The sequence below is a fragment of the Carassius gibelio genome, chromosome A8 (genome assembly GCF_023724105.1).
Source record: "Carassius gibelio isolate Cgi1373 ecotype wild population from Czech Republic chromosome A8, carGib1.2-hapl.c, whole genome shotgun sequence".
Lineage (NCBI taxonomy): Eukaryota > Metazoa > Chordata > Actinopteri > Cypriniformes > Cyprinidae > Carassius > Carassius gibelio.
In genome coordinates, this window is record NC_068378.1 from 1,498,555 (window position 1) to 1,525,923 (window position 27,369).

A 27,369-nucleotide genomic window follows, 5' to 3' on the forward strand; every position below is an offset into this window, starting at 1 on the left:
CAATCTGACCCTATAAATCCCAATTATGTAATGGGCGGGAACATTATAGGAGGGGCGTGACAGTCCTTGTGTACCACCAAAATATCATATTGTCATATTATCCATTCTATTGTGTGTAAAGAAAATCCAAAGTGATATTTGTATTCTGCAGAGTAAAACAAAATTTTTGATAGTTTTATCATCTCTGTAGGACACCGGGAAAGGGGTGTCCCCTTAAACCACCATCCAACTGGTTTGGCCATCAAAGTACTGCTAAACCACAAAAACCAGTATGTGTGTGTGTGTGTGTGTGTGTGTGTGTGTGTGTGTGTGTGTGTGTGTGTGTGTGTGTGTGTGACCCCAGTGTGTCTGAGCCTATTGTGCACCACGGTGATCCTTACTATTTTTGTGTTTCTATATATATTAAAGACTGTGGTATCAAATGTTCACACATTATAATTTGTTACAGTTTAATATTCCAAAATGTTATAATATTCAGTTACATTACTGTTATGTTCATTGAATTATTATTATTGTTATTATTTACTTATTTGTTTTCTGTATATGTACACTAAGCTTTGGCAGTATTGTATCATTTACATTCATGAAAATAAAGCAATATTGAATTGAATTGAATATATATGTGGATTTCTAACTTCAAAGCTTGTGAATTAAAAATCAACTATGGACACAGACTGCCAATCAGCGCTGTCGTGTTGGAAACAGACAGGATGACGTCAACGACGCCTTGCTCCAGACGCTCGTGTCCGTGCAACTGTGAACGAGCCCGAGAGGAAGAAAAACTCTGGCACGCTTGCAAACGGGGTCACGAACTATGACCTTTCACTGGAGTAAAACAATAACACATAATGTGCAATAAACCCGAGAGCAAAAAACCTTAACGACCGTCCGTATCACAGGTGAGCAGCTTTTAATTTCTGCATGTCGCACAATGGTTGGTCAAAAAAAAAAATCCGTTTGCGTGAGGAGATACAGGCCGATAGCTGTTCTCGGAGCTCATCGGTGCTGTAAACAATCAAGCTTGTGTTTTTATTCAACGACAAAAGTCTGATCGAATACAGTATACTTTAGAATGCCTGGCATATTTCACGTTATTATAAAGCAACTGTTGTATATACATGTAATTGAGTCAATCGTTGTGATGTATATGCATCGGTGTACATGTTGTAGATATTAGCTGGTTAGCCTGAGAGCTAACATGAACTCGACCCTTTTACCTTTGCCACCGCGGGTCTCTTCAGTGGGAGGATGTTCATGATGTGTAACTTAGGGGATACTTTTGAGCTGTCGCCTGACTTGACCTCAGTATTACCCCGATGAGGAATCACGAATGTTTTCAATATTAATTATTTTAACATACGTTTAACAACGGCTTCGGGTGTGTGTGTTTTTTTTTCTTTCTTTCTTGGCCTTACGCCAAAGTCTCCATTTTGTTCCGTGTTTTGAACACGACTTCCTGGAGAGCTTCGCTCTGAGGCGCATTATTAACTTTAGCGGTAACCAATCAACGAGTCGTTGAATGATGACAGACAGCAATGCCCGCCAATCAATGAAAGTCTTTCCCGCTTCATCTGAATCTGCTTATAGCTACAGTGTAATTTGTATGGATTTGTTGATTACATGAATGCTAGTAAAACAAGTGTATTTTATTTATTAATAAGTAAATTGATTTACAAGGCAATAAAACACAACTTGTTTAAATGTATATGGCCAAATATTAATACATATCTAAAATGCACAAATTAATTCACAAATATTGATTATTGGGGGAAAAGAATGTAAAATTATTAAATGTTTCTACGGAAAACCCTGAAATTATTAAATGTTTCTACAGAAAACCCTGGAATTTTGTAAAACTAAATTTGTGGTTGTCTGGAAAAGACATAAAATGTATAGAGTCAAGGGCATTTTATATTAAATAATAAGACCTCATTAGTTAACCTTAGTTAATGCGTTAACATTCACAATGAACAATAGCTACATTTGCATCAGAAGTTATTAATCTTTGTTAAAAAAAAGAGCTTTTTAAATGACAGTTGCAACTTTAAATTTTAACAATGTTTTATTAAATATTGGAATACCTAAGATTAATGAATATTCAGAATAATTTTTAATTGGCAGTTTGTTAACTAATGTTAACTAATGAAGCCCTAATGTAAAGTGTGAATGAACAATAAAGAATCAATGGTGTAGTCCAAATTAAAATGAAAAAAGAAATGTTTACAAATAAATAGCTTATTAAGTCTAAATATTTAAGTATTTTGCTGTGATGAAAACCATAGCGAATCCACAAATTTGAATGGCTATTTAAATGTTTTAGAAAGTAGTCCAGCTGCTTTATTTATAGGGTTTCCAGAGTAAAGGCTGCATTTTCTGCAGTTTAGCGCCATCTGCTGTCAGAGAGTGAATGTGCTTTCATTCAGCGCGTCTCACGTGTTCTTCATGTGCTTCTCATGCGCGCTTGTTTACATCAGAGCTCACACTTCTTTCAAGCAGCATACAGCGGTGCTGTGCATTTTGACCAGTTGATGGGAATAGTATTCTTAAAATGCATTCCAAATTCTGGATAATTTGTAATATATAACTATTCACGGTATTTAGAAGTGCCCACGATAATAATATTGTGCATATTAATTACCGCAATATTTCTCTTTAGCGAATACCGGCACATGTCTAGCTGTAAGTGAAAACCCCTTGTATTCAGGTGTGCATAATTATTAAGATGGTTATCTTCTACAGATAAAATCTTGAGATGCACTAAAAACAAGCTCCCAAAACTTACTGCTAGATTCTGGGTGATAAATTCCTCAAACAGTGGTACAAGAGTATGTGGTGCTGGTCCTTCAACAGTGAGTATTTTGGTACACTTCAGTATATGTGTTGAGAATTAACAGACTTCTGTGATGTGATTCGGAGAGCAGATGAATGATTTAGTCAGTCCGTCTGCTTCCGGACCTGGTCCCCAGTTATTCAGGTGGCCTATGTGCATATAATTATATTAAGCAAAGAGGTTCTGCTCTATGAAATGGAAGTATTATAAAAATATTTTGAACATTAGTTAAAGCCGTTTCTTATGTTAATGTTCATTCATTTATACATCTATACTAATACATTGCTAACAGTTAAAAGTTTACATTACAGTACATTAACCAATTCAGGAACTAACTTGAAATAATAATGAACAATATTATATTTATAAATTTACACAAAGATGAATGAATGTTAGAGATGGGTTAAAGATGTAAACTATTTAAATTTTGTTAATGCCGAGATTAAACCCACTATGAAATCTTCCAAAAGCTGCAGATATGAAGTGTCTGTATAAAGGAGAAACATCTGGGGTTGCATATAATATTATTTTTGTGCTTGGAAAACATACTGACTATTCTTTAATATCTGTATTTGATTGGCACATAGGTGGAGTTTTTGTTGGCAGATGCAGAGCTGGCCTTTGTCCAATCAGAAGCTTCTAATGACTTCACACCACCATGACAACTAATGTGGAGGTGCTGGCTCAGCAGATATTGACCACTGAGCAGGGTTTAGAGGTGAGTGATGTGAGATACAAAAATGAGGTGATTTAAAGAGGTCGAGCAGTGTAAGGTCTTTGTTGAGCATCTGTCAGCCCAAGTCACTTCGTCACTTAGTCAGCTCAAGTAAAGTCAGTACAGTGTTGATTCAACTTAATTCAAAAAAGAGTGTTTTTGATGTTACAAAGCTGATCAGTTCTGAAACTAATTTGATTTAGCTATAAAGCAGCTCTACAGTGTCATCATTTAACTCAGTTGAGTTCAAGTTTGGTTCTCATCTGATAATCTCAGTGCAGTTAAATCTATTTCTGGAAATTAATTGTGATTTTGACAACTCAATATATGCAAAAAAATAAAATAAAAAAATGGTGGACATGCTAGATGATTTTATCTAATTTGACTATGTTGTATAATGTCAGTCAGGTTTATTACAAAGCTAGACTAGGAAACAAGTTAGAGCAGAGGTAATATGTGGAGAGAAGGACAACTGTGTGTGTGTGTGTGTGTGTGTGTGTGTGTGTACCTGTTATTGCCAACATTACGAGGACCAAATGTCCCCAAAAGGATAGTAATACCAGTTTTTTTCTGGTCCCCATGAGGAAATAAGCTTATACATCATACAGATTTTTTTGAAATAGCAGAACGTTTTGTATGAGTGGTAGGTTTAGGGTTATGGTAAATGGATTACATCTATGGAATGTCCCCATAAAACATGGAAACCAGTGTGTGGTATGTGTGTGTAAGTAAGTGACTTGGTTTAATGTTGTGGACAGGTTTAGTGATGTTTGGCATTAGTGTTGTTTACCCCAGTTGAACAGTGATTTTGTGGTCAGCTAAACTGGAAGGTTTGCAGGGATTACAAGGAGCTTCATTTTCCCAAGTTTGAGTTGTAGATGATTCTCCTTCTTCAAAGCTGAGATGTCTGAAAGGCAGGCAGAGATTGTAGACCCTGGTCCTACCATCTACATAATGAATACTGTCTGTCTCCAATCACCTGGTTTTTCTCAGCCTATCTGCCATCTGCACTGTTCTCCACCAGCTCCTATTTTATTCTCTGTCTATTAATGTAGAATGTGTTGATCTAACTCTTCATTTTGATCCTCAGTACCACACATGAAAATCAGCACTTTCTGAATATTTACAACACAATTTAACAGTACTGCGATAATACTGATAATGTCATAATTTTGGTCACTGTAATCGTGAAATTACACTTTCAGAGGAGAAACAAAACATTTAGAAAAATGAATGCATGCAGTAAAATTGTTCTAGAAAGAAAATAAAAACTTAGCGTCTTGGTAGAGAAATGGAGAGTGATCAGCAGGCTACAAATACAAGCAATACACCAACAAGGAAGCAGTCGAAAGAGGACTGTGTCAGTATGTGTGTAATAATTTCTGTGTTAGCAAGTGGTTGTTTGTCTGTGTGTGTCACTGCCTGTCTATATTCTGAGGACTTGTAAGTTGTGTTTTCTGTTCTTTATATCATGGACTTCATGCTTCAGAGTGCTTTTGTTTTGACTGCTGGAAATGATCCTGTCCTTCGCATCTTTCTTGATGATTGAACCACACCTTACAGAAGAACTGACCTGAGATAACAGATTTATCAGCATTTAGACTCCTTCTCCTTCTTGGATCCCTTGAGGACCACACCAGTGAGCTCCTTCAGTAGGCTCATCTTACTCCCAAGTCAACACCGATCACTGATCACATATTTCCAAGCTAGTCTCAAGGACTCACTAAAAGACCAGCAGCCCATCTAAGGTTTTTAGGGGACATTCAGTGACTTAGTGGAACATGCACTCCTCCTGAGTTGGATCTCCCTTCCCTGTGGGTGAGGAGGAAGGAGCTCTGCCCAGCCCCACGCCTACCACAGACCCAGAGCCAGCCACCTGGTTTGTCCTGGATCTCAGAATCTGAGCCAGAAGCCATATCCGTCCAGAAGGGGGAATAAAAGGACTTTAGAGATCTGGACTTAATTCTAGCCCATACTCCCTGGGGTCCTTCCTCCTGTGTCGAGCATGATGATCTCCCCATCCACTGATGCTGTCCAGCCTCCAGGTTCCTTTGTCTTCACGTCTTCCATTCACATCTTCTACCTTCTCTCTGGCTCCACTGTTGTCCTTGCTTACTTCAGCTCCACAGTGTCTTTAGCTCGGTTCTGCAAGTCATTGAATCCTCCTTAAAAAAACATCTTGATAGATTTGCTTCTTATAAACATGCAGCTTTTCACTTCACAAGATGTTTACTGATGGCCTGGAGACATGTGGGCTACTTGTGAATTATTATGATATTTTTATCAGCTGTTTGAACTCTCATTCTGATGGCACCCATTCACTGCCGAGCATACATTGGTGAGCAAGTGATGTAATGCTCCCAGAAGAGGTGAGTTTTCAGCTGTCAGGGATTCATCTGTCCGGGTAAGGTTTGGAATATCATTCCTTTAGTGAGGAACAGTGAACGAGAACGCTTGGAAAATGATTTCTGATTAAAATACCATGAGCGCCGCTTGCTTACTGGTTGGCAGATGACAAAAATTTAGCATGACTGTCTTTTTGGAATGCATATGTAATTATCTTTTATATTCCCTTTGTTTCGTTTGGCACTTTGTTGAAGTGAACTACTTAAGTTACTAGAAAAACACACTGCCTTTGACCCTCAGAAGAAGATGTATTTACTCAGTCTGTGTGTGTGTGTGTGTGTGTTGCAGGTACACTCATCTGCCTCAGACAGCTCAGTGATGAGCTCCTCTCCCCAGCGCATTCAGATCATCTCCACTGACCCCTCTGTCACAACCCCTCAGAGAATACAGGTCCACACACTTGCTTTATTGTAGATGGTGCACTGACACATTCAGACATACTCACACTCTTTCTCTTTTTCAGATCGTCACTGAGCAGCAGACGGGTCAAAAAATCCAGATCGTGACAGCACTGGACTCCACTGTGCCCAAACAGCAGTTTATCCTGGCAGCACCTGATGGCTCTTCAGCAGGCAAAGTCCTCCTGGCATCACCTGAGGGTACTAGTGCCAAACAGCTGATCTTTGCCACTGCTGATAGCCTGGTGCCTGGCCGAATTCAGGTATGATGTCACATGAATGCATTGGTGTTTCTTCCACCATGGGCATATTTGTGTCTCAGAGGATTTTTGTGTATTATTTTTCACTAACAACAGGCCACGCCACAATCATGCAGATAAACTTTATTAGGATCAAGTCAGGTTTAGAGGAAATAGGATGAGAAAGGGTGTAGTAGCCGTGTTTCCACTGGCGAGCTTAAACCGGGCGTGCTAGTGCGTGCCAGGGCCAGTCGCGTTTCCACTGTCACTTCCGGGGCTTGATTGTGCCTCGCCGGGGCTTCCTCGGGGCCAACGGCCAGGGTTTTTTGGCCCGACGAAAACCTTGGGCCAAAGCGGGCCAGCTGGGGCTAGAGGAGGGGTTATGAACAAAGGTGGGGTTTCAGCAATGCGGATCATTTCAGAGAGATAACAGCTTTAACACCGGTGTTAAAGACTTTTTAAAATAAGTTGAGCTCAAAACTCACTCTTAGTTTGCAGCAAGTGTTTGAAATAACTTGATCCGATGTGGATTATAATCACTAAACTAGGCAGAAATATTTATAAACGATGTAAAAGACTATGCACGCTAAACATTAACGTTACCATAGTAAACATGGTAAATATGACGCTTGGATAAATCAGACGTCAGCTTCTTATTCTCTATCACAATTGTGTATTTATTAAGTAAGATTTTATCTGTCGTCTTGTATCATGAGTTTAGCTCCACGTTGCATATCATCAAAATATAATAATGATTTTTGTCCGGGAGCTTTTATAAAAATAGAGAGTCTGCGCTGCTGATCATTTCAGAAAGATAACAGCTATAACACCAGCATTAAACACTTTTTTTAAATAAATCAAGCTCAAAACTCACTTTCAGTCAGCAGCGAGTCTTTGATATAACTTGATCCAATGTGGATTATAATCACCATACAAGGCTGAAAAATTTACAAGCGATACAAAAGTATGTGCATTAACATTACCATAGTAAACATGGTAAATATGACCACTTGAAATCAGACGTCAGTTTCTTATTCTCTATCACAATCGTGTATTTATTAGTAACTTATATTATCTGTCACAAGCCTCGTCTCGAGAGTTTAGCTCACGTTGCCTATCAAAAAATGTATTCATGTTCGGGAGCTTTTATAAAAATAGAGATATTATCATTCATTCTAAATGTGACGCCTACTGTGGCTAATAAACAGAAACAGACTCAACTGAACAAGCAGGCTATTTTCATGAACGTTACAAATAAATCAATTAAATAGAAATAAGTGTATTTGTGTGTGATTAATTTTGAGTCCTGATAAATGAAATCAATATGATCAATGTATCACTTATTCTATAGTTAAAAAATCGATGCTTTTGAATGTGAATATATAACAAAGCATGCAAACAAACGGCCGCTTTTATCATGTTCGTTTTGTGATCGCACATGTTCCAGTGACTTATTTCTTAGTTTTCTGATAACTCCTCTTTGTTGGTGAAATGATGAGGTTGCATGACATTGTTCTGAGAGGCGTGTAAAGGGCGTGTTTTAGTGACGTGCAGCGGTGCTTCAAGCTCCACTGTGGAAACCCTGCGCTATTCTGGCCTCGGTGCTACTGGCCCGAGACTATGAGCCCCACCGGCCCGCTTTAAACCCTGCCTCGCACTGACCCGACAGTGGAAATGCGGCTAATGATTCTTCTGAACTGGCTGACCAGGGTGTCTTGTTAGGGAGACTCAGGGTGGGGGCTTCATCTGTAGAAAATGCGTTAGGTTACTAGAAGACCCCCCTGGATGCAGCCGGGGAATACAGTGCGGGATGTAAGGAGAGGAGGGGGGTGAATGTATGTATTAGAAAGGTAAGGGTGGGGGGACGAGAAAATGAGTCAACAGTTCAGAGAAGGTCGGTCTTGCATAAATAGCTGACAGGGGACGAGCTGATTGGTTGAGGCTTGGCCTGGTTCACGAACTTTAGTTAACTTCATTAACTCCATTTCAGTACTTGCACTTACGTGTAGTTATAGTTAAGGTTAGGTTTAGGAGTAGATTCAGGGCTAGTACCTAGTTATTCCCCAATTAGTGTAATTACTATTATAAGTACAGTTTTCAGCTCTTAGATCACATTAAAACTTTTTTGATACCTTTTTTGCAATTATTGTAACCCCGTCTTCATTTATATGCTACTTTTATGCATTTTATGTTTAGATTTGATTGTTGTACTCATGTCCCAGACCCTGAATTTCAATCGTAAAACATTAAATACATCATAAATAGTCTAACTATTGCATCCAGGGTGCAATCTGCAGATTTTCACTGACTCTGCTGTTGATATCCCCGATTCTAGTAATTTTTCATCCCCAGACAGGAATCATTTTATACCCGATTCTGGTCAGGCGGTATGCATTTCCCGTTTCCGAGAGTAGATGATGTTTTCTTACCGGCATATTAACTCTGGAATATTAACAGATTCTACCACATGTAACAGTAAGTAATTGGATAAATATTATGTTATAATTTTAGGTCCACAGTATTTTATTTAAATAAATCAAAATGCTAATTGTGACTTTTTATCTTGTAATTCTGAGTTTATAATCTTGTAATTCTGAGAAATCTGAAGTCTTAATAAAATCCTTAGAAACCTTGCTCCAGAAAACATTAGTTAATAAAACAGGGAAACTCTTTGCAGTTACTTCTTTCACAAGTAGTCAGCATGTGATGTTATGGTAAATATATGTATGGTGAAACAAATTAGAGGACCAGAACTAAATTTTGTGAAAATTGTCTGTATTTTAAATAACCATGTACTAATGCCTGTTTTTGGATAGTCCAGTAAATCATTTTATTTTATTTTTTCTTGTTGATAGATACAAATCAAAAGACGATTATTTGTAATTGAATACAAATTTTGGCATCAGTGAATAACAGTCACATTATGTTTTTCCCATTACTCCATGTTTTATTTTCATGTGAAAATAGAGTCAAATCTCTATTAGATTTTACTCTATTTTAAAGTAGCCCATATACTGTCATACTACCTGTGAATTAGAGAATTGCTTTTATCCATGGCATCATCATCATCATCGTCTGTGCCCTGGGTTGATCGGTGGGCATGTAATTGTGCTATAAAAATTCTACCCTGCCTGAATGCCAAATAATTAATCCTTCTGTATTTTCTGGTAGTTTGTTACAGATGCAGTGTCAGTGGAGAGGCTTCTGGGTAAAGGGGCAGACATGAGCCGGGCACAGCCAATAGAATACTGTGTGGTGTGTGGAGATAAAGCCTCAGGTATAAACGCATTAAATGTGAATAATGCCAGTGCATGCAAAGCAACATAACATATGAGAGACGTGTTGTCTGTTAAATATTGCATGCTGAAATAACAAAACATTCCTGAAATCACCAGGGCTGCATTTCCTAAAAGCATTGTAAGCCTTAGTCTAGGCAGATTGTAAAGACCATTGGTGCCAATGGTTTCAATTATGTCCTTATCAGCGCAGGCCAGTTCTAATATAATTGGTTGGCTGTTTTCAGGCTCCAGGCCACTGCAAAGAGCATTTCAGAGAAAAAAAAATGAATCACTAGATTTGACAAGTATATGGGGATCATATTGGATCTTTGATTCAAGATATTTAAGAGTTTGTTTGAGATACATAGTAAACTTCTTGAACTTATTTGTATATTACATGTTCTCAAATTGATATACTGATTACAAGTTTAAAACATTAAAGATTTACATCAAGCCTCTGAAGGGTGATGTGAAGACAAAAGGAAATTTGGTTGTCAGTATCTGGTTCGCACTGATTAAATGTGTTGGCCCGAGTGTCAGTATGAGGCTGCTGCTGCTGCTGCTGCTGATGATTTAGTTCCAAATCAAGGAAACACCATAGTTAAAAAAAAAAAAAAACATTAAAGGAGTAGATCACCCAAAAATTTACGTTCCAAAAATACTCCTTCCGGTTTGTCACAAGTTTCGGAAAGTTTTTTTCGAGTATGGCTCTGTGTGACGTTAGATGGAGCGGAATTTCCTTATATGGGTCACCCAAACATTTACGATTGCTGACAACTCACTCATCTTCAGGCCAGTCATGAATGATGTAGATTATCGTATTTCTTGATCGAAACAGATTTGGAGAAATTTAGCATTCCTTCGCTTGCTCAGCAGTGGAGTGAATGGGAGCCGTCAGAATGAGAGTCCAAACAGCTGATAAAAACATCACAATTATCCACAGCACTCCAGTGCATCAATTAACTTCTGGAGAAGACAAAAGCTGCCAGAACTAAATTAATCATTAAGTAATTTTTACTAAAATACAAGCTCTCTGTCCATAATATTGCTGTCTTCAGCGAAATTTTTTTTTCTCTCGTCTGAATCAGGAGCAAACTCTGCTCATGTCAAGCACCATTTTCAAGTAAAAACAGTTCCAAACAAAAATGTGGACTATAGCCAGAAGCGATATTTAAAAGTTAAAATGCCTAAATTATGTATTTGCTTCTTACAAAGACACAGCCTTTCACAGGACATTAACTGATGGACTGGAGTCATGTGGATTACTAGTGGATTATTGTGATGTAATTATTAGCTCTGACGGCACCCATTCACTGCAGAAGATCCATTGGTGAGCATTTCTCCAGCCCTGTTCTAATGAAGAAACAAACTCATCTAGATCTTATTTGTCCTGAAGGTTTTCAGCAAATGTGTATTTTTGGGTGAACTATTCCTTTAAGTAAGCCACTCAGAAACAAAAGGAGGATGGCTGGGACAAAGACAAAGAGAGTTAGAAAGTCTACTCTGAGCCTTTGAAGCTAATTTAAATCATTTAACGAGATAAAGAAAGTTGTACTATTGAATAAGTGAATAAATCCGCCGCCTTCTCTGAGAGCGGTTGAAAACACATCCTACATGCTTGACCCGCAACAGCGCCCCCTATTTACCTGGATCTTCTACTTTACAGGTCTATTTAATTATAAATAATAAAGCATGTTGTTGCATGTGAATTGGTCATTGTATTTTGTCTGTGACATTGGATATGTTTGTTTACACTGTATTATTTTTTATTTCTAAATCAGTGCGCTGTGCGGGTTTGTGTATTTGAAGGGAGGCATTATGGGGCAGTCAGCTGTGAAGGGTGTAAGGGCTTCTTCAAGCGAAGTGTGCGCAAGAGTCTGACGTACAGCTGCCGCAGTAACCAGGACTGTGTGGTCAACAAACACCATCGCAACCGCTGCCAGTTCTGTCGTCTCAGGAAGTGCTTGGAGATGGGCATGAAGATGGAGTGTGAGTGAATAAAAACCACCATTCTGCCATACCATGAAAAACAAGTACAAAACTGTAACTGGGATAGTACATTTTTAACTTAAATGTGCACTTTAGGTATTTATACTAATACAAAGATGCACCTTTTAACTTTTGTACCTTAGTGTACTGTCACAGTAACAGCTTTGTACCTTTTCTCTCTGAGAGGTAAACCTGTGTCTGTTCTTCTGAGAGCGTATAACACCCCCTGGCCATTGAAACCTGGCTGGAGCTCAGCTGTAAACCTCTTTCAGAACTGGCCCATGTTACCATTTAGACGAGAGCCGAACAATGCCGTTACTGACTATGATAATATGCAGCATTCCCACAAACAAACACACGACTTCTTGCAGGATTTAAAAGCATATTATTATTATTATGAAGATATGTAAGGGGGACTTCGTGGCAAAAATAAAATGCCACGAATGTGTAGATTGTGGCCCCTTTAAATGTTTCATAATTGCACAGTGTAAATTTGGAAGACTGAAGCTTCTGACAGTATTCATGCTTTTTGTATTACTTACATAGCTGTACAGAGTGAGAGGAAACCCATTGATCTTCCTAGAGAAAAACCTGCCAACTGTGCAGCATCCACAGAGAAAATCTACATCAGGAAAGACCTGCGAAGTCCCCTCATCGCAACACCAACCTTCATCTCTGAGAAAGACGCCTCACGGTGAGACTTACGTTCACAAACCCTCTGCATGCTCTACATGATGCTTATTAACCAGAGCTTTGGTAAAAAAAAAAAAAAAATGAATATACATGAATCACATGAATACAATTCTAATAAAAATGAGTAATTTAGTGTAATATAGTTAAATACGGGTTATTTCTTTTATTATAATATTTATTTCTTAGACATAAGTATATCAGATTCTGGTTGATTTTAGTTGCTTTGGATAAAAGCATCTGTTAAATGAATTAATGTCAATATTTTTATCGTGATTTAATCCTCTGTGCAGGTCCAGGCTGTTGGACTCTGGGATGCTTGTCAATATCCAACAACCTTTGATACAAGCTGATGGCACATTACTATTAGCAACAGACAAAGTAAAATCATCTACATAACTTTTCTGTGTCTGTCAGTGTTTTTTTTTTTTCAGGGTATCCCAAACCGGAGTTTATAATTACCTTGGGTGTCTTTAGATTGTGATTGCCAAAATGACAAATTATAATGAGTAAGACGATTTACTCTGATCTCATATCAAAAAAAAATCATATTTATTGAAAGATTAAACATTAAATTAAATCTCAAGGGATTATTAAAAATAATAATTTAGATCAGAATACTGACAATTTAAACGGTTGGGAGTCCCAGATTCAAAATGTTTTGATATTTGGTGTTGTTAAATTGAATATTTGTAAAATAATAATTATACAAATTATAAACATGTGAAAAATGCTGTAGGTGTTAGGTATTTTTTTTTTTTTTTAAACTCTGAAATAGCTATGAAGATGTTATTTGTTCATCAGGCGGAGTCAGGACAAGGTGATCTGGGAACACTGGCTAATGTGGTTACTTCATTAGCCAACCTGAACGATACGGTCAGTAACGGAGAGATGACAGACAGTCAGCTGGAGGAATCACCCAGTGAAATCACACGGTGTGTTACTATTGCAGACAATAGTTGTGTGTGTTTATCACTGTGTACAGAGGTATGAAATTATGGTATTAGTTACAGGAATAAGTCATCTTAAAAAGAAAATTACTCCGTTCCAAACCCGTATGACTTCTTTCTTCTGTGAAAGGGGTTGTTTTGATCATAAAACAAAAGAAGATTGCAACATCTTAGTTTGAATCAAACAAGTCATATGCACTACTTTTATGCTTGTTTTGCTGTGGTAAAAAAGAGAAGCCTTTTTACAGAAGATTTTGAATGGCTTAAAATTGAAATTTCAAAGATCTGGTTTTAAACCGTACCATCAAAACAAGGTAAAGAGTGTGAGTGTTCTGAGTGTGATGTCTGGTGTTGCAGTGCCTTTGACACGCTAGCTAAAGCTCTGAACCCCAGCGAGGCGGCGGAGGGCCAGCGCTTGTCAGAGGTGGATGGGGTGGGTGGAGCCACAATACAGGTGATCAGCAGGGATCAGATCTCCCCGCTCATAGAAGTCGAGGGACCTCTGCTTACAGACACACACATCAGCTTTAAGGTGTGTACATGACATACTTATACTCTTAAAAAGGCTTGAATTCAACATAAAAAAAGAAACTTTTGATCTTTTATGCTGCTGTTGTAGAGTTGACATCTAAGTGCTGTTCTTTTTTCATTGATTAGCATTAATGTAATAAATTTACTGCAGTAATAAAATTAAAATGTGGATAAAAAAGTGTTTCATTGGTCCAAGTGGTGGTGCTCTTGAGAGTGAATCCACATTCTGGTCTAAATGTCTCCTCAAAAGTGGATGGCGGTAACATTTTAAGACGAGTAATCTTCCACATTTACACATTTAAATTTACATTTACACTCAAGATCTGACTCCTTTCCAGACTGACCCACTTTTCATCTATTAAATCCTTTATGGATTATATCAAGTAACTCTGAAATGCCACAAAATGGGTTCTGAATGCCGTTTGAGTTTTAGTGTACAGTGGGGGTCAAAAATGTAGAATAATTCAGATTTTTGATGTTGGAAGAAGTCTCTTCTGCTTACAAAGGCTGTACAGTAAAACTGTAATATTGTGAAATATTATTACATTTTATTTTGAATATATTTAAAAATGTCATTTATTGCTGTGATGTGCAGCATCATTACTCCAGTCTTCAGTGTCCTTCAGAAATCACTCCAATACGCTGATTTGCTGCTCAAGTGACAAGTGACTATAATCAATGTTGATGTTAAATAATTAGCAATAAAGTGGGTGTTAGAATTAGTATTTTTTTTAGTATTCCTTCTATAAATTTCACATGAATGTAGCTGATGTTGGTTAATATAATAACAGTTGTAATATTGGGACAATTTATATTCAGTAAATGATCGATTTAAGTATATTTCACATTATTGAATGAAAATACAAAACAACTGATTTGAAATGAACAAATTACACTAGGTACTGTTTCCTAATTGATGAACATTGCAACACATTCTTTATTACTGTGAAGCTGGTAAAAAAAATGTATTGTATAAAGCACAATATAAATAAACATGACTTGATATAGCATGTGTGGAAACATAATGTTGCTTAATTGCAGCTGTTGATATCAGTTATTAGACAAAATGTAAGAGTCTGTAAGATAAAATACAGTTAATTTGTGTGTGTGTGTGTGTGTGTGTTTTATTATTCTAAATAATAAAATATGGTCTTAAGTGTTTGATTATTTTCTCTCTGTAGCTGACGATGCCAAGCCCAATGCCTGAGTATCTGAATGTGCATTACATCTGTGAGTCTGCATCACGCCTGCTCTTCCTCTCCATGCACTGGGCGCGCTCTATTCCAGCATTCCTTGCTCTCGGGTGAGATTTCTGTTGTGGGCTTTCTCTCTATTCTCCTGCATGCTATCTCTCTAGAGTATGTTAGTTTCTGTCTCTCTGTACCTGTAGGCAGGAATGTAACACAGCTCTGGTGCGAGCATGCTGGAATGAGTTGTTTATTCTGGGTCTGGCACAGTGCGCTCAGATCATGAGTCTGTCCACCATCCTCGCTGCCATCGTCAATCATCTGCAGTCCAGTATCCAGGACGGTATGCTACAGTCTGACATCTACAATGTTCTCAGAGTGTGATTTCAGCTGGAAACTAGAGATATTATACAAGAAAACAGTTACACAGAGTCTGCATCCACGTAAGACAAAGCGACAGTAGGAACCAAAAAGTAAAAATAATTTTAATGATGAAAACATCTCAAATTCTCCAATATAAAAAATTATTAACCTGTTCATTTGTTGATGTAACTGTTGTGTTGTCATTCGTCTTTAATCAACTAACAAGTGCTCTCCTCTCAGTAGACAAGCTATCGAGTGAACGCATTAAACTAGTCATGGAGCACATATGGAAGCTGCAGGAGTTCTGCAACAGCATGGCAAAGCTGCAGACAGACGGATATGAATATGCCTACTTAAAAGCCATGGTCCTGTTCAGTCCAGGTACTCCTGCCAACAGCTTTACACAACTATTCAATTCCTCAGAGAAGGCCAGCATGTTGCATTTGAGTGATTGACAAAGTTGAAATATAACAGATATAAACTCACAACTGGTTCATTTATTCTCAAGATCACCCAGGTTTGAGTAGCTGTAGCCAAATTGAAAAGTTCCAGGAAAAAGCGCAGATGGAGCTCCAGGACTATGTGCAAAAGACTTATCCCGATGAGACCTACAGGTCTGTTCCATATTAAAGTAATACTCTGGGTGAAATGCATCATAGTCTCGATCAACAGCATTTGTGGCATGCTGTCAGTTAACACAATCATTTTTTACTCAACATGTTTGCATTGTCCTTCTGGTTGAAATTTAGCATAATGCATATGGCAAGCAACTAAGCAACTGAATTTTTTAATATGCAGTTCACACTGTTTTGCATCTATGGCCTTAACAACTTTCAGGTCTTAGAAACTACCATTTAGATGAATGGGAATGGTAACGATTTGCTTGCTACAGGTATTCTTGACCTCCTTGGACACAAGTGTTAGAGCTGTAATCGGATCTTAAAAGTTAGGCCCGACAGGACCCGAGCCCGACAGGTTTCAGCCCGAGCCCAACAAGTACATTTTGATTGACAGCTTTTTTAAAGCCCGAACACGTTTGCAGCCCGACATTATTCAAATGTGCGCACACACAGCTCTTTTGCCTTTTGTCAAGAATGAGTCATTTATTCATGTTTTAACATAATTTACTCATAACTAACGTAGACTAGACCACTTGGAAGTTGGAATAACTAAATAAAATAAGTCCTCTGTGACAACGTAACATCTCAGCACTCTAGACATAGGCTCATTTAACCTTTAAATAGACCAACACACCTATAAAAACGAGTCATTAAAAAAAAAAAAGATACATTTTAAATTAAGATGGGTATTTGGCAATAACGAAATTAAAATAAAGGCTCTGCCGGATTTGCTTTGCACTAGATGATATTTATAGAATAATGCCAACATTAGCGTAAATACTCTGTCCACATTATACATTTAAGACTCAATGAATATTTAGTTATCATTTGAAAAACCTTTAGTCACAGAGATTAGGCTAGGTCTACATGTTTTTGTGGAGGAAAATGATTGAATCCACTGTAGATGTCTTCAGCGTGTTCCTGCGCTCACTGATGGTGCGTCATTATTCACTCATTATTCTCATTATAAACAGGGTCAAAACTTTTCCACACTTCAGACTTTGCTTTAGTTGCTGGTGCAACCAAAACATTTTTCTCGCGCTAACCCGAACCTGCGTAAGATTATATAAATTAAGACATCACTCCTTTGAAATTCTCTGGCCCTAAGTGTATTTATGATTATTGTTTTTTTTTTTCTGTGGTTACTGACAACATGCCTTATTTGCTGATCAGAGAACTGGGGTCATATTACATTTAGGTGTGTTTTGTTTATTGGAGTTGTTAATATCCTTTCATTAATTGCTCATTGATGTTGCAGGTTGGCCCGAATCCTGTTGCGTTTACCAGCGTTGCGGTTGATCAGTTCCAGTATAACTGAAGAGCTGTTTTTTACCGGCCTTATTGGAAATGTACCGATTGACAGTATCATCCCTTATATCCTTAAAATGGAGACTGCAGACTACAACAGCCAAATCACAGGCCCCTCTGTGTGATCGCGCTCTGATTGAGACTGAAGTCATGCAAGTCCCATCATCCCCTGCCCTCACGGGGACTCAAATATATCACAATATATTGAACCGACCAACAAGCTCTACCTCAAGAGGAGCTGCAGCAGTGAAAGCCTTTCAGTATGTGACAGTTACCCTAGAAATATTGTGTTGTAGTTTACCGAGAAATGCATTATGGGACTTTCAGTTCCAATCACAGGACATTTGCCTCAAAAATCAAAGGCCTTTCTTTTTATAAACCCTTATTTAAAAACACGAGCACTTCATGATGATTCCAAGACAAAAATTTTACAGCCCCAAATTCTCCTAATAGTTTTTTTCATTACCTTTGAGGACAATATCTGCAGCAATGATATTTTCCAAAGGAAGACGTGATTCTTGATTGCATGTAACAGTTGATATCAAGAATCTCTACTCATTCATTTTTCTGATAAAGCAGTTGAGTAGAATGCAAATTTTCTGTGTCACATGATCATGTACTTATTTTTATTTTTTTTACCATCACTTCTGTCATCATGAAAATCATCCTCCTTTTCAATATCATATCTTACCTTCATACTCATGTATTTATTTAATTGAGTCTAACTCTATAGTTCATACAAATGTAGATAATCTGATTTGCTTGGTTTTAAAAAAAATCATCTGTTATTAAATTATATAAAGGCATTTGATCTGTATCTTTATAGCATTTGACTGCTGCTGCAATGTACTAAATGTGTCATTTTCAGATGTAATATATCCACAGTTGTGATGGTTTAATGCACTTCGATGACTAATTAGCTTTTTATTTGCAGATATGTGCACAGATAGATTTTAAGTTAGTTTCTAATGTCTCATTTTGTCCTAATTGTAAGAAAAGTATTGACATGCACTTATTTATGTGACCCCCCCCCCCCCCAAAAAAAGAATAATATATTTGAACTTCCAGACTATGGTATTGACATTGTTTTTTATGTCCCAACGAATTATATGATAAGCCACACACACCCACTGTTACATGGTAAAGCATTTTTCATTTTCTGTTTCAGAAACACCCCCCAGAAAATGTTTTATATGATTTCAACACCGGCAGGCAGTTATTTTAAACACAATTGTGTATGTATTGTAAAGCGTAATGTTTTTTATTTCAGTCAGTAAATGATTGGTTTATAGGTGTTGTAATGCTATGTTGTAATTATAGTCATTTCTGTTTTCATCTGTCTGTGAGACAATAAGAAAGCTGTGCATGAACTATCCTATAAATTTTATTAAATTCTATACTGATGTGGAGTTTATATATTGTGGAGTGAAAACACGTACACACACACACACAAACACACACATATATATATATATATATATATATATACATACATACACCCATTGTGCATTCAGAATGCACTCAGACCCCTTAATTTATTTTCTTTTTACTGATTTTTATGCTGTCACCTTTTGCAGCATATAAAATAAGACCATTTATTCAGTAATGTAATCGTTCGTGGTATTTGGAAGATCTAAGAAAAAACTTAAAATTTTTTATATCATTGGAGAAAGTAAACTAAATAAAAGATAAAATACCACATAAAATTCTAAATCATAGTAAACTGAGCCAATTAATTTTAAATGTGTTATTAGTATTGAAATTTGTAGACTCCAGCTGAAATCCAAAAATGGTACTCTAAAAGGGAGCTAATTCTTCCCCTAATGAGCATTTTCAAGTGTCATATTACAAAAATTACTATATTTTATAATCCAATTTTTTTAATCTTGAAACACATATGGGGTGAATCCTAAAAAGCTTTTTGTGCACTCTTGAAGGGCATTTCGGGAGGGGGATGCTATTTGTAGGGACAAAATGAAAGTGAACAACTAAATCCCTTCCAGAAATCCGCTAGCGAAGGGACAATGCGTTGATGGTCACTTCACGGAAGTTATTTCCGTTTGTGATCACGTGATCTTCAGTTGGGAGATCTTGCAACGCTTTTTAAAGCAAAGTTGGGGTTAATTTTGAGTTTATATACAAACAAATAGAATAGGCTAATTCAATTTGTCTATTTTAGTGTAAGACAAAATATTTGTCATCAGGGATATAAATATGCTTTAAAATGCCAATGTAAGCAAGTTTAGTTTAAAAAAAGTTTAATCAAAAATGAAAGAAATATTTATTTGCAACAATTGACTGCTTAATGCTACATGCACACGCAGTGTTTTCAAGGTTACATTTGGTCTGTCATTCCCTTCGTCAAGGGAGATCCAAACGCTTATAGGAGACAGTAATGCCCTAGACCCGTCAAAGAACACACGTTTCCGTTTGGATTTCGCCCGTGGTTGAAAAGGTCTGAGTCTCAAGGTTCCATATTTGGTGGTTGTTTTGTGATAGAAAGAATATTGTGACAGAAAAGAATAATAAGTTGGAGTTTGGAGTTTGTCTTTTTTTTGTACAACACCTACACAAAATCTTACAGGAACCTCAAATGATGTGAAATCAACTTTAAATTGTGATCATAACTTATTTAGACATATGGCTTTAATTTTATAGCAATTTATATATTCCAAAACTTCTGTAACATTTACATTTTAATTTTTAAAATGCTTTCACATTATTTCTTGATGGTCTTTTTTAAAAAGAGACCAACCTTAGGTCCGTATTCCAAAGCATACATGAGAGAGAGAAAAATAAGTTTCTAAAGCTACTGCACTATTAAGATTAGGTAACAAGATACAACTTATGTAAGAAATGAAAATAATAATAATAAAAGAGAGAGAGAATTTAAAAAAAGAATAATAATAATAAAAATCAGCGAGGAACAACAATGTTGCTTTGCTTCATAAATCCACATTGCACCTTGACCAGATGCTACAGTTTAGCTCTAGCATCAATGTCTTGTTTAAGAATCCTTTGTTGCTCACCACATCCTGTCTGTAAAGATCAGCATGGTAAAGCACATTTTATATTACGGTGCGTTCCAACAGATCGCCTTTGTCCCAGAAGGTTGTAGTCAAGTCACCTTTATTTATATAGCGCTTTATACAATACAGATTGTGTTAAAGCAGCTTAACAGTGATAAACAGGAAAAATGTGTGCTTGATAATCCAAGAGGACAAAAGAAAACATTCAGTTTATCAGATAAAGTCACTTCATTGTTGATTCAGTGATGTCATCATCCAGCTCAGTTCAGTTCTCTTCCAACAGTGTCTGTGCAGTCAAGTCAACAATGCTGCCAGAAATTGTGTCTCCAACTAAGCAAACCAAAAGCTACAGTGAGACGGAACCAAAACCAGTGACAGAAATGGAGAAAAAAATAATAATTTGGGAGAAACCAGTGGGGGGGGGGGCAGTTCTCCTCTGGCCAGGTGAAACCAGCATGGTGTGGTTTAATTCCAGGCTGCAACGCACATCAGATTGAGCTAAACTAGTTTGGTTCTCGTGGTCTTGAGTCGACGGCTGACAAGGTCTTACCAGGGGTTCTTTCTCGATTTATCTAGCAGTCATATGATCTTCGCTAACATTCAGGGCTGTAGAGGTCATTTCTAGGTGGTGATCCTTCATCTGATCTGGATACAAACTGGATACGTATGGCTGCGGTGACTTCGGAATAAGAATGAAAGAGACTAATTTAGCATAGATGCTACTCTTCTTATGATTTAACTAGTACATCGGATGTTATGGGAAGTGTTCCTGGGTTCCGGTTGACCTAATCAATGCTGTCTAATGCAGTCGTTTTCAAATCGGTCCTGCGAGCACCCCCATCACTGAACATTTTCTGTTTCTCCCTCATCTATCACACCTGATTCAATCAACCTGATTCAAGTATTTTTTAATGGAAAAAGGTAGTTTTACAAATGCATTACAGTTTTTCAGCTATGCATTCTGTTGGTTTTGCGAACTGGTATGTAACGGAAACAGGTCAATTTAGCTCAAAGGGAATCATTTAAGATTTCAAAGGGAATTTGAACAGAATCACTGTTTCATGGCTGGTCACTGAGACGCCCTGCGATTCAGTGAACGAGCCGTTTAACATAAAATCTGCGCTGGATACTAATATCCAAACTATAGTGAAACACTATCAATTAGCACAGTAACAAGATCGGCAGTTTAAGACATTAATTTGTAAGCACAAAACACAAGATACTTCTCTTTTCAATATGAATAAGGCTTTATTAGATAAATCTAAGACATATAAACTAATCTAACACATAAACGCATACACTCACACATTCATACAAGTTGCAGGAAGATCGAAAGTTAGGAAAAGATGAGTTTAAGAGAATGCAAATACGGAATCCCAAGTTTACAGCAATACGTTAAATTGCATAGACATGAACAACCATCAATCACGTAATTAGCCCTCGCATTGAGTTCCTCAATGAAGTTAAAATTATATTAGATACACCAGTAAAGGTCACAGTCTGGAGGTAAAGTTACTTGCATCTCCTGTGAAGAAGGAGCCTCGGTGAAAGGGCTATCCGAGGTCGTTGATTGGCTGGAAGTTCAGTCGCTGAAGTGACGTCTTGGGAAGCCCGTGGTTGTTGGGCGTTGGCTGAAAGTGCAGAGTCGTGTGGGCTGGTTGAAGTTGAACGGGCACCCGAGGTCAGGCGTCGGAGACTCGACGTTACAAAACTTAACTCAGAACACGAAACTCTCAAACGGAAAAGAAAAGAAATAAAGTTTGACGAGACTAGGTTGTGTTCCTTCTCATCGTGGCTAAGTAGCAGCAGGCTTGCAGGCCGAAGCACGCTGGGACCGCGCTCAAAGAACAATGATGACTAACAGCATGGCTAGAAGCTAAAAGCTAAAGCTAGGTAGCAAAGCTACAAGCTAAAAGCTAAGAGCAGGCATGACTAATAGCAGAGACTAAAAAGCAGACTAAAAGCCAAGATTTTACGATGTCCTCAGTTTTTAAACTGGCCTGTTGGCCACACCTCAAATGTTGTCTTGACCAATCAGATATTGTCTTGGCTCGGGGGGTATCATAAATCATTTGTTTATCTTACCAAGCATGTGGTCCGAATTTTGGACATGATTCCTATAACACGAATATGAGACATGGGACAAATAAATTATTGTCAGGGATAATTCAAGCAAGAAGATTCGATCACACACATACCAAACACAATTATAAATCGTTAAGCTATGCCATAGTTATTTAAAAAAAAACATACAGAATAAGTGATTATAACATGATAGTCAAATGTGTGGGTTACACATAAATGAATATGGAGTGATGCGATGAACTGATTCATTTATGAGTCTTTTTGAGTTCATTCTGGTCCATATATATGTACAAAAGCAGTTTCTTTGCCATTCTCATGACAAAGACTTTTCTGTGAAGACAGAGGTTTAAAGCCCTTCCCCCCCTTAGGAATTTCAGTCTGGTTCTGCTAGGTGGGGGGAAGTCAGTGGAAGTGTTTAACTCATGGGTTTCCATGTGATGTCCAGCGTTGCATTTCAATTACGAACAACACATTTGGCACCAAATTTCTCTTCTTTGAATTCAAATTGTAAATAATTGTTCTAGTGGTGTTAATGTTGAAGCTGTTGTGTGAACAAGTTGGTTGGTCATCTTGCTTGGTTCTTGTGGCACTAGAACTGATTTATGACTTCCTGAGGAATTCGGCTCTGGTGTTTCGAACATCGCTTTGATAGACTCTTTAATTTGTCTGGTTCGACTAATTTCTGTTACAGGTATGTTACATCAGGCCATAATGAAATGTAGCGCACATATAGAGATCATCAGCATAACAGCAAAAGCTAACACCAGGTTTTCCCCATGATATCTCTCAAGGATAGCATTTAAAGCTTGAAAAGTAACAGTTCTAGTACTGAGCTTTGTGGTACGCCATACTAAACTTGTGAACAATATTTCTTCATTCACTACTACAAATTGATAATGGCCAGATAATTATGATTTGAACCATACTAATGCAATTCCACTAATGCCAACATAATTTTCTAATCTAACCGCACAAGTTTGTTTGTTTGTTTGTTTATTTGTTCTATTTGAAGCTGCTCATTGAAGCTGATCATTGTATATAACACCAAAATACTAGGAGAGCAATTTGAAAGCATAAGGAGCCGTCTACTCTGCTCTCTATAGCTCTTGTGAAATAATATCAATCAATCAATCAATCAATCACCTTTATTTATATAGTGCTTTAAACAAAATACATTGCGCCAAAGCACTGAACAACATTCATTTGGAAAACAGTGTCTCAATAATGCAAAATGATAGTTAAAGGCAGTTCATCATTGAATTCATTGATGTCATCTCTGTTCAGTTGAAATAGTGTCTGTTTTAATTTGCAATCAAGTCAACGATATCGCTGTAGATGAAGTGACCCCAACTAAGCAAGCCAGAGGCGACAGCGGCAAGGAACCGAAACTCCATCGGTGACAGAATGGAGAAAAAAACCTTGGGAGAAACCAGGCTCAGTTGGGGGGCCAGTTCTCCTCTGACCAGACGAAAAAAGTAGTTCAATTCCAGGCTGCAGCAAAGTCAGATTGTGCAGAAGAATCATCTGTTTCCTGTGGTCTTGTCCTGGTGCTCCTCTGAGACAAGGTCTTTACAGGGGATCTGTATCTGGGGCTCTAGTTGTCCTGGTCTCCGCTGTCTTTCAGGGCAGTAGAGGTCCTTTCTAGGTGCTGATCCACCATCTGGTCTGGATACGTACTGGATCCGGGTGACTGCAGTGACCCTCTAATCTGGACACAGACTGGATCTGGTGGCCACGGTGACCTCGGAACAAGAGAGAAACAGACAAATATTAGCGTAGATGCCATTCTTCTAATGATGTAGAAAGTACGGTGTTATGTGAAGTGTTCCGGTTCCAGTTTACCTAATTAATGCAGCCTAAAAATCCTTTAACGGATTTGGATATTAAAAGCATATTAGTATGTTATGTGTATGCCAGGTTAAAGAGATGGGTCTTTAATCTAGATTTAAACTGCAAGAGTGTGTCTGCCTCCCGAACAATGTTAGGTAGGTTATTCCAGAGTTTAGGCGCCAAATAGGAAAAGGATCTGCCACCCACAGTTGATTTTGATATTCTAGGTATTATCAAATTGCCTGAGTTTTGAGAACGTAGCGGACGTAACGGAGTATAATGTAAAAGGAGCTCATTCAAATACTGAGGTGCTAAACCATTCAGGGCTTTATAAGTAATAAGCAATATTTTAAAATCTATACGATGTTTGATAGGGAGCCAGTGCAGTGTGGACAGGACCGGGCTAATATGGTCATACTTCCTGGTTCTAGTAAGAACTCTTGCTGCTGCATTTTGGACTAGCTGTAGTTTGTTTACCAAGCGTGCAGAACAACCACCCAATAAAGCATTACAGTAGTCTAACCTTGAAGTCATAAATGCATGGATTAACATTTCTGCATTTGACATTGAGAGCATAGGCCGTAATTTAGATATATTTTTGAGATGGAAAAATGCAGTTTTACAAATGCTAGAAACGTGGCTTTCTAAGGAAAGATTGCGATCAAGTAGCACACCTAGGTTCCTAACTGATGACGAAGAATTGACAGAGCAACCATCAAGTCTTAGACAGTGTTCTAGGTTATTACAAGTAGAGTTTTTAGGCCCTATGATTAACACCTCTGTTTTTTCTGAATTTAGCAGTAAGAAATTACTCGTCATCCAATTTTTTATAGCGACTATGCATTCCATTAGTTTTTCAAATTGGTGTGTTTCACCGGGCTGCGAGGAAATATAGAGCTGCGTATCATCAGCATAACAGTGAAAGCTAACACCATGTTTCCTGATGATATCTCCCAAGGGTAACATATAAAGCGTGAAGAGTAGTGGCCCTAATAATACCATTAAACGATCGATCAGCACGGTGCATCCCAAAAAGTTGGAAGGGAGCTTCATCAGAGAAAATAACTTTGAACCAGTCTTCTGCTGTCCGGTCGTTGTACTTCCTGCAGAATTCCTGCTGAATTTCAGTCTGTTCTTTACATTTTTCTTAAGTAGAGAGAGAGAAGTGGTTTGGTGCCCTTCTTGACACCAGGCCATTGTCCAAAAGTCTTGGCCTTACTGTGTATGCAGCAGATGCTCTCACACCAACATTTTTTGGTTAGTGAAGCTTTTAGCAATTATTTTAAATGCATCTGATCACTTTACACAATAATCTAGAAACGATGAACATGAACACCACAACAGCTAAAGCAGTAAACTTTGCAAAACACAAAATTTGTCACTGCCGAAACTTTTGGTCATGACTGTGTATGTATGCTAAGCATTTGTTCACTCTTCTCCAGCCCTCTTAGTTGGTGCTAGATGGCGTGTTTCAATTGAGCAGACATTGTCAATAAGCACAAAGCAGGAGCAGTGTTGCCATATTAACAATTTTGTTGCAAGGTTTAGCTTCTTTTCAGACTACCTTAACAACTTTTCCTTCCAAAAGCACCCAGTAACAAATTGAGCTATTTCAAAAATGTATTTGGCAACCTTAAGCAACTTTTGATAAGTGACTCAGATGGTAAAAAGGCACACATTTTCCACATTAATTACACAAAAAGAGGAAACCAAAAAAATATTTTTACAGACTTTTCTTAGAGTGTTGCATATTAAATACGAATATATTGCTTAAAACTATAATTGTTCAGAATGTGTAGTTTTATTAGTTTAACAGCTAATAAAAAAACTTTAATTGTAATTGTTCAAAAATATGTAGGTGTTTAATAATTCAATGTTGTCAAGTCAAGTCAAGTCACCTTTATTTATATAACGCTTTAAACAAAATACATTGCATCAAAGCAACTGAACAACATTTCTAGGCAGAGCCGGCTCAAGAACGCATTTCTGCATTTGACATTGAGAGCATAGGCCGTAATTTAGATATATTTTTGAGATGAAAAAATGCAGTTTTACGAATCTAGATTATGATCAGTGATCATATTATTTACAAAAGGTGTTTTCGTAGAAAGGGATCTGATATTCAATAAGCCAAGCTTTATCATTTGTTTATCCGTATTGCATCTGTTTTTTGTTTGTTGAACCTCAATGTGGCGAGTGGGGTGGGGCCGAGGGACGTGGGAACAAGGAGTGAGGCCAGCGGAATGATTGGGAAATCAGCGACACCTGCGACCCACCGCCGGTCTCGAGTCCCACGTAGGAGATGGAATGATATAAAACTGGAGCGACGATAGTGAAGGACAAGAGATGAACAGGGACGGGTTTTATTTTATGTTTTGCTTTTTATTTGCGCGCATCAGTCGTCCGTGAGGGAGACATTTTGTTTATTTTGTGATTATTAAAGTTTCATTTTGATTGTGTGCTGGTTCCCGCCTCCTTCTTCCCGATAAATATGGAGATTTTATCATTACACTCAATTAAATTGTTACTCTTAACTTGGTTTGGACGTTTCGGGGAACAGACACAGTCTCTATAGTGTGATATCTAGGTGAAAGAGTCTCTATGTGCTGAGAATTAACTTACCTCTGTGACGTGAGGCAGTTAGCAGACGGTTGGTTTAGCCCGTCTTTCTGCTTCCTGACCTGGGCCCCAGTTATTCAAGTATAAACTCTAAGAATATATGCCATATTTCTAGTGTCGTGGCAAAATTTAAATCAACTCTCGTCAGCATAAGAGACAGACTCATTCTCAGGTATAATTAAAAAGAAAGCTTTATTCTTTGCAAAGAAGGTCAGACAGTCAAACAGCAACACTGAGTTCCTGCAGAGTGAAACCGACCCAGGAAGTGGGCAGTCCTCCACCTTATATATCTCTGCTCTTCC

At 37.7% G+C, this 27,369-nt stretch overlaps 1 protein-coding gene across 3 annotated transcripts; it reads left to right on the plus strand.

Moving 5' to 3' along the window:
• The first annotated feature begins 731 nt into the window (after nt 1-731).
• Nucleotides 732-18,918, plus strand: nr2c2 (nuclear receptor subfamily 2, group C, member 2). Of its 3 annotated transcripts, none has more exons than XM_052603531.1 (15): nt 732-899; nt 3,418-3,548; nt 6,240-6,341; nt 6,415-6,612; nt 9,760-9,865; nt 11,676-11,855; nt 12,402-12,549; nt 12,839-12,926; nt 13,350-13,480; nt 13,853-14,027; nt 15,208-15,329; nt 15,417-15,556; nt 15,817-15,957; nt 16,085-16,190; nt 17,455-18,918. In XM_052603531.1, the coding sequence occupies exons 2-15, from the start codon at nt 3,489-3,491 to the stop codon at nt 17,627-17,629; spliced, it is 1,872 nt and encodes a 623-aa protein (XP_052459491.1). In that variant the 5' UTR covers nt 732-899; nt 3,418-3,488; the 3' UTR covers nt 17,630-18,918. The 3 variants fall into 3 exon arrangements, 2 of the variants coding, with proteins under 2 accessions (XP_052459491.1, XP_052459492.1); XM_052603532.1 differs by having other exon boundaries at nt 15,820-15,957; XR_008184758.1 differs by lacking the exons at nt 16,085-16,190; nt 17,455-18,918 and having other exon boundaries at nt 15,417-15,656.
• The last annotated feature ends 8,451 nt before the right edge of the window (nt 18,919-27,369 follow it).

What these genes read in the sequence shown, in the direction of transcription:
- nr2c2 (XM_052603531.1), top strand. Translation starts at nt 3,489, where the DNA reads ATGACAACTAATGTGGAGGTGCTGGCTCAGCAGATATTGACCACTGAG. An exon ending in GTGTGGAGATAAAGCCTCAG is followed by an intron (nt 9,866 to 11,675) that starts GTATAAACGCAT and finishes GTGTATTTGAAG; the next exon opens with GGAGGCATTATGGGGCAGTC. An exon ending in ACACACACATCAGCTTTAAG is followed by an intron (nt 14,028 to 15,207) that starts GTGTGTACATGA and finishes TTCTCTCTGTAG; the next exon opens with CTGACGATGCCAAGCCCAAT.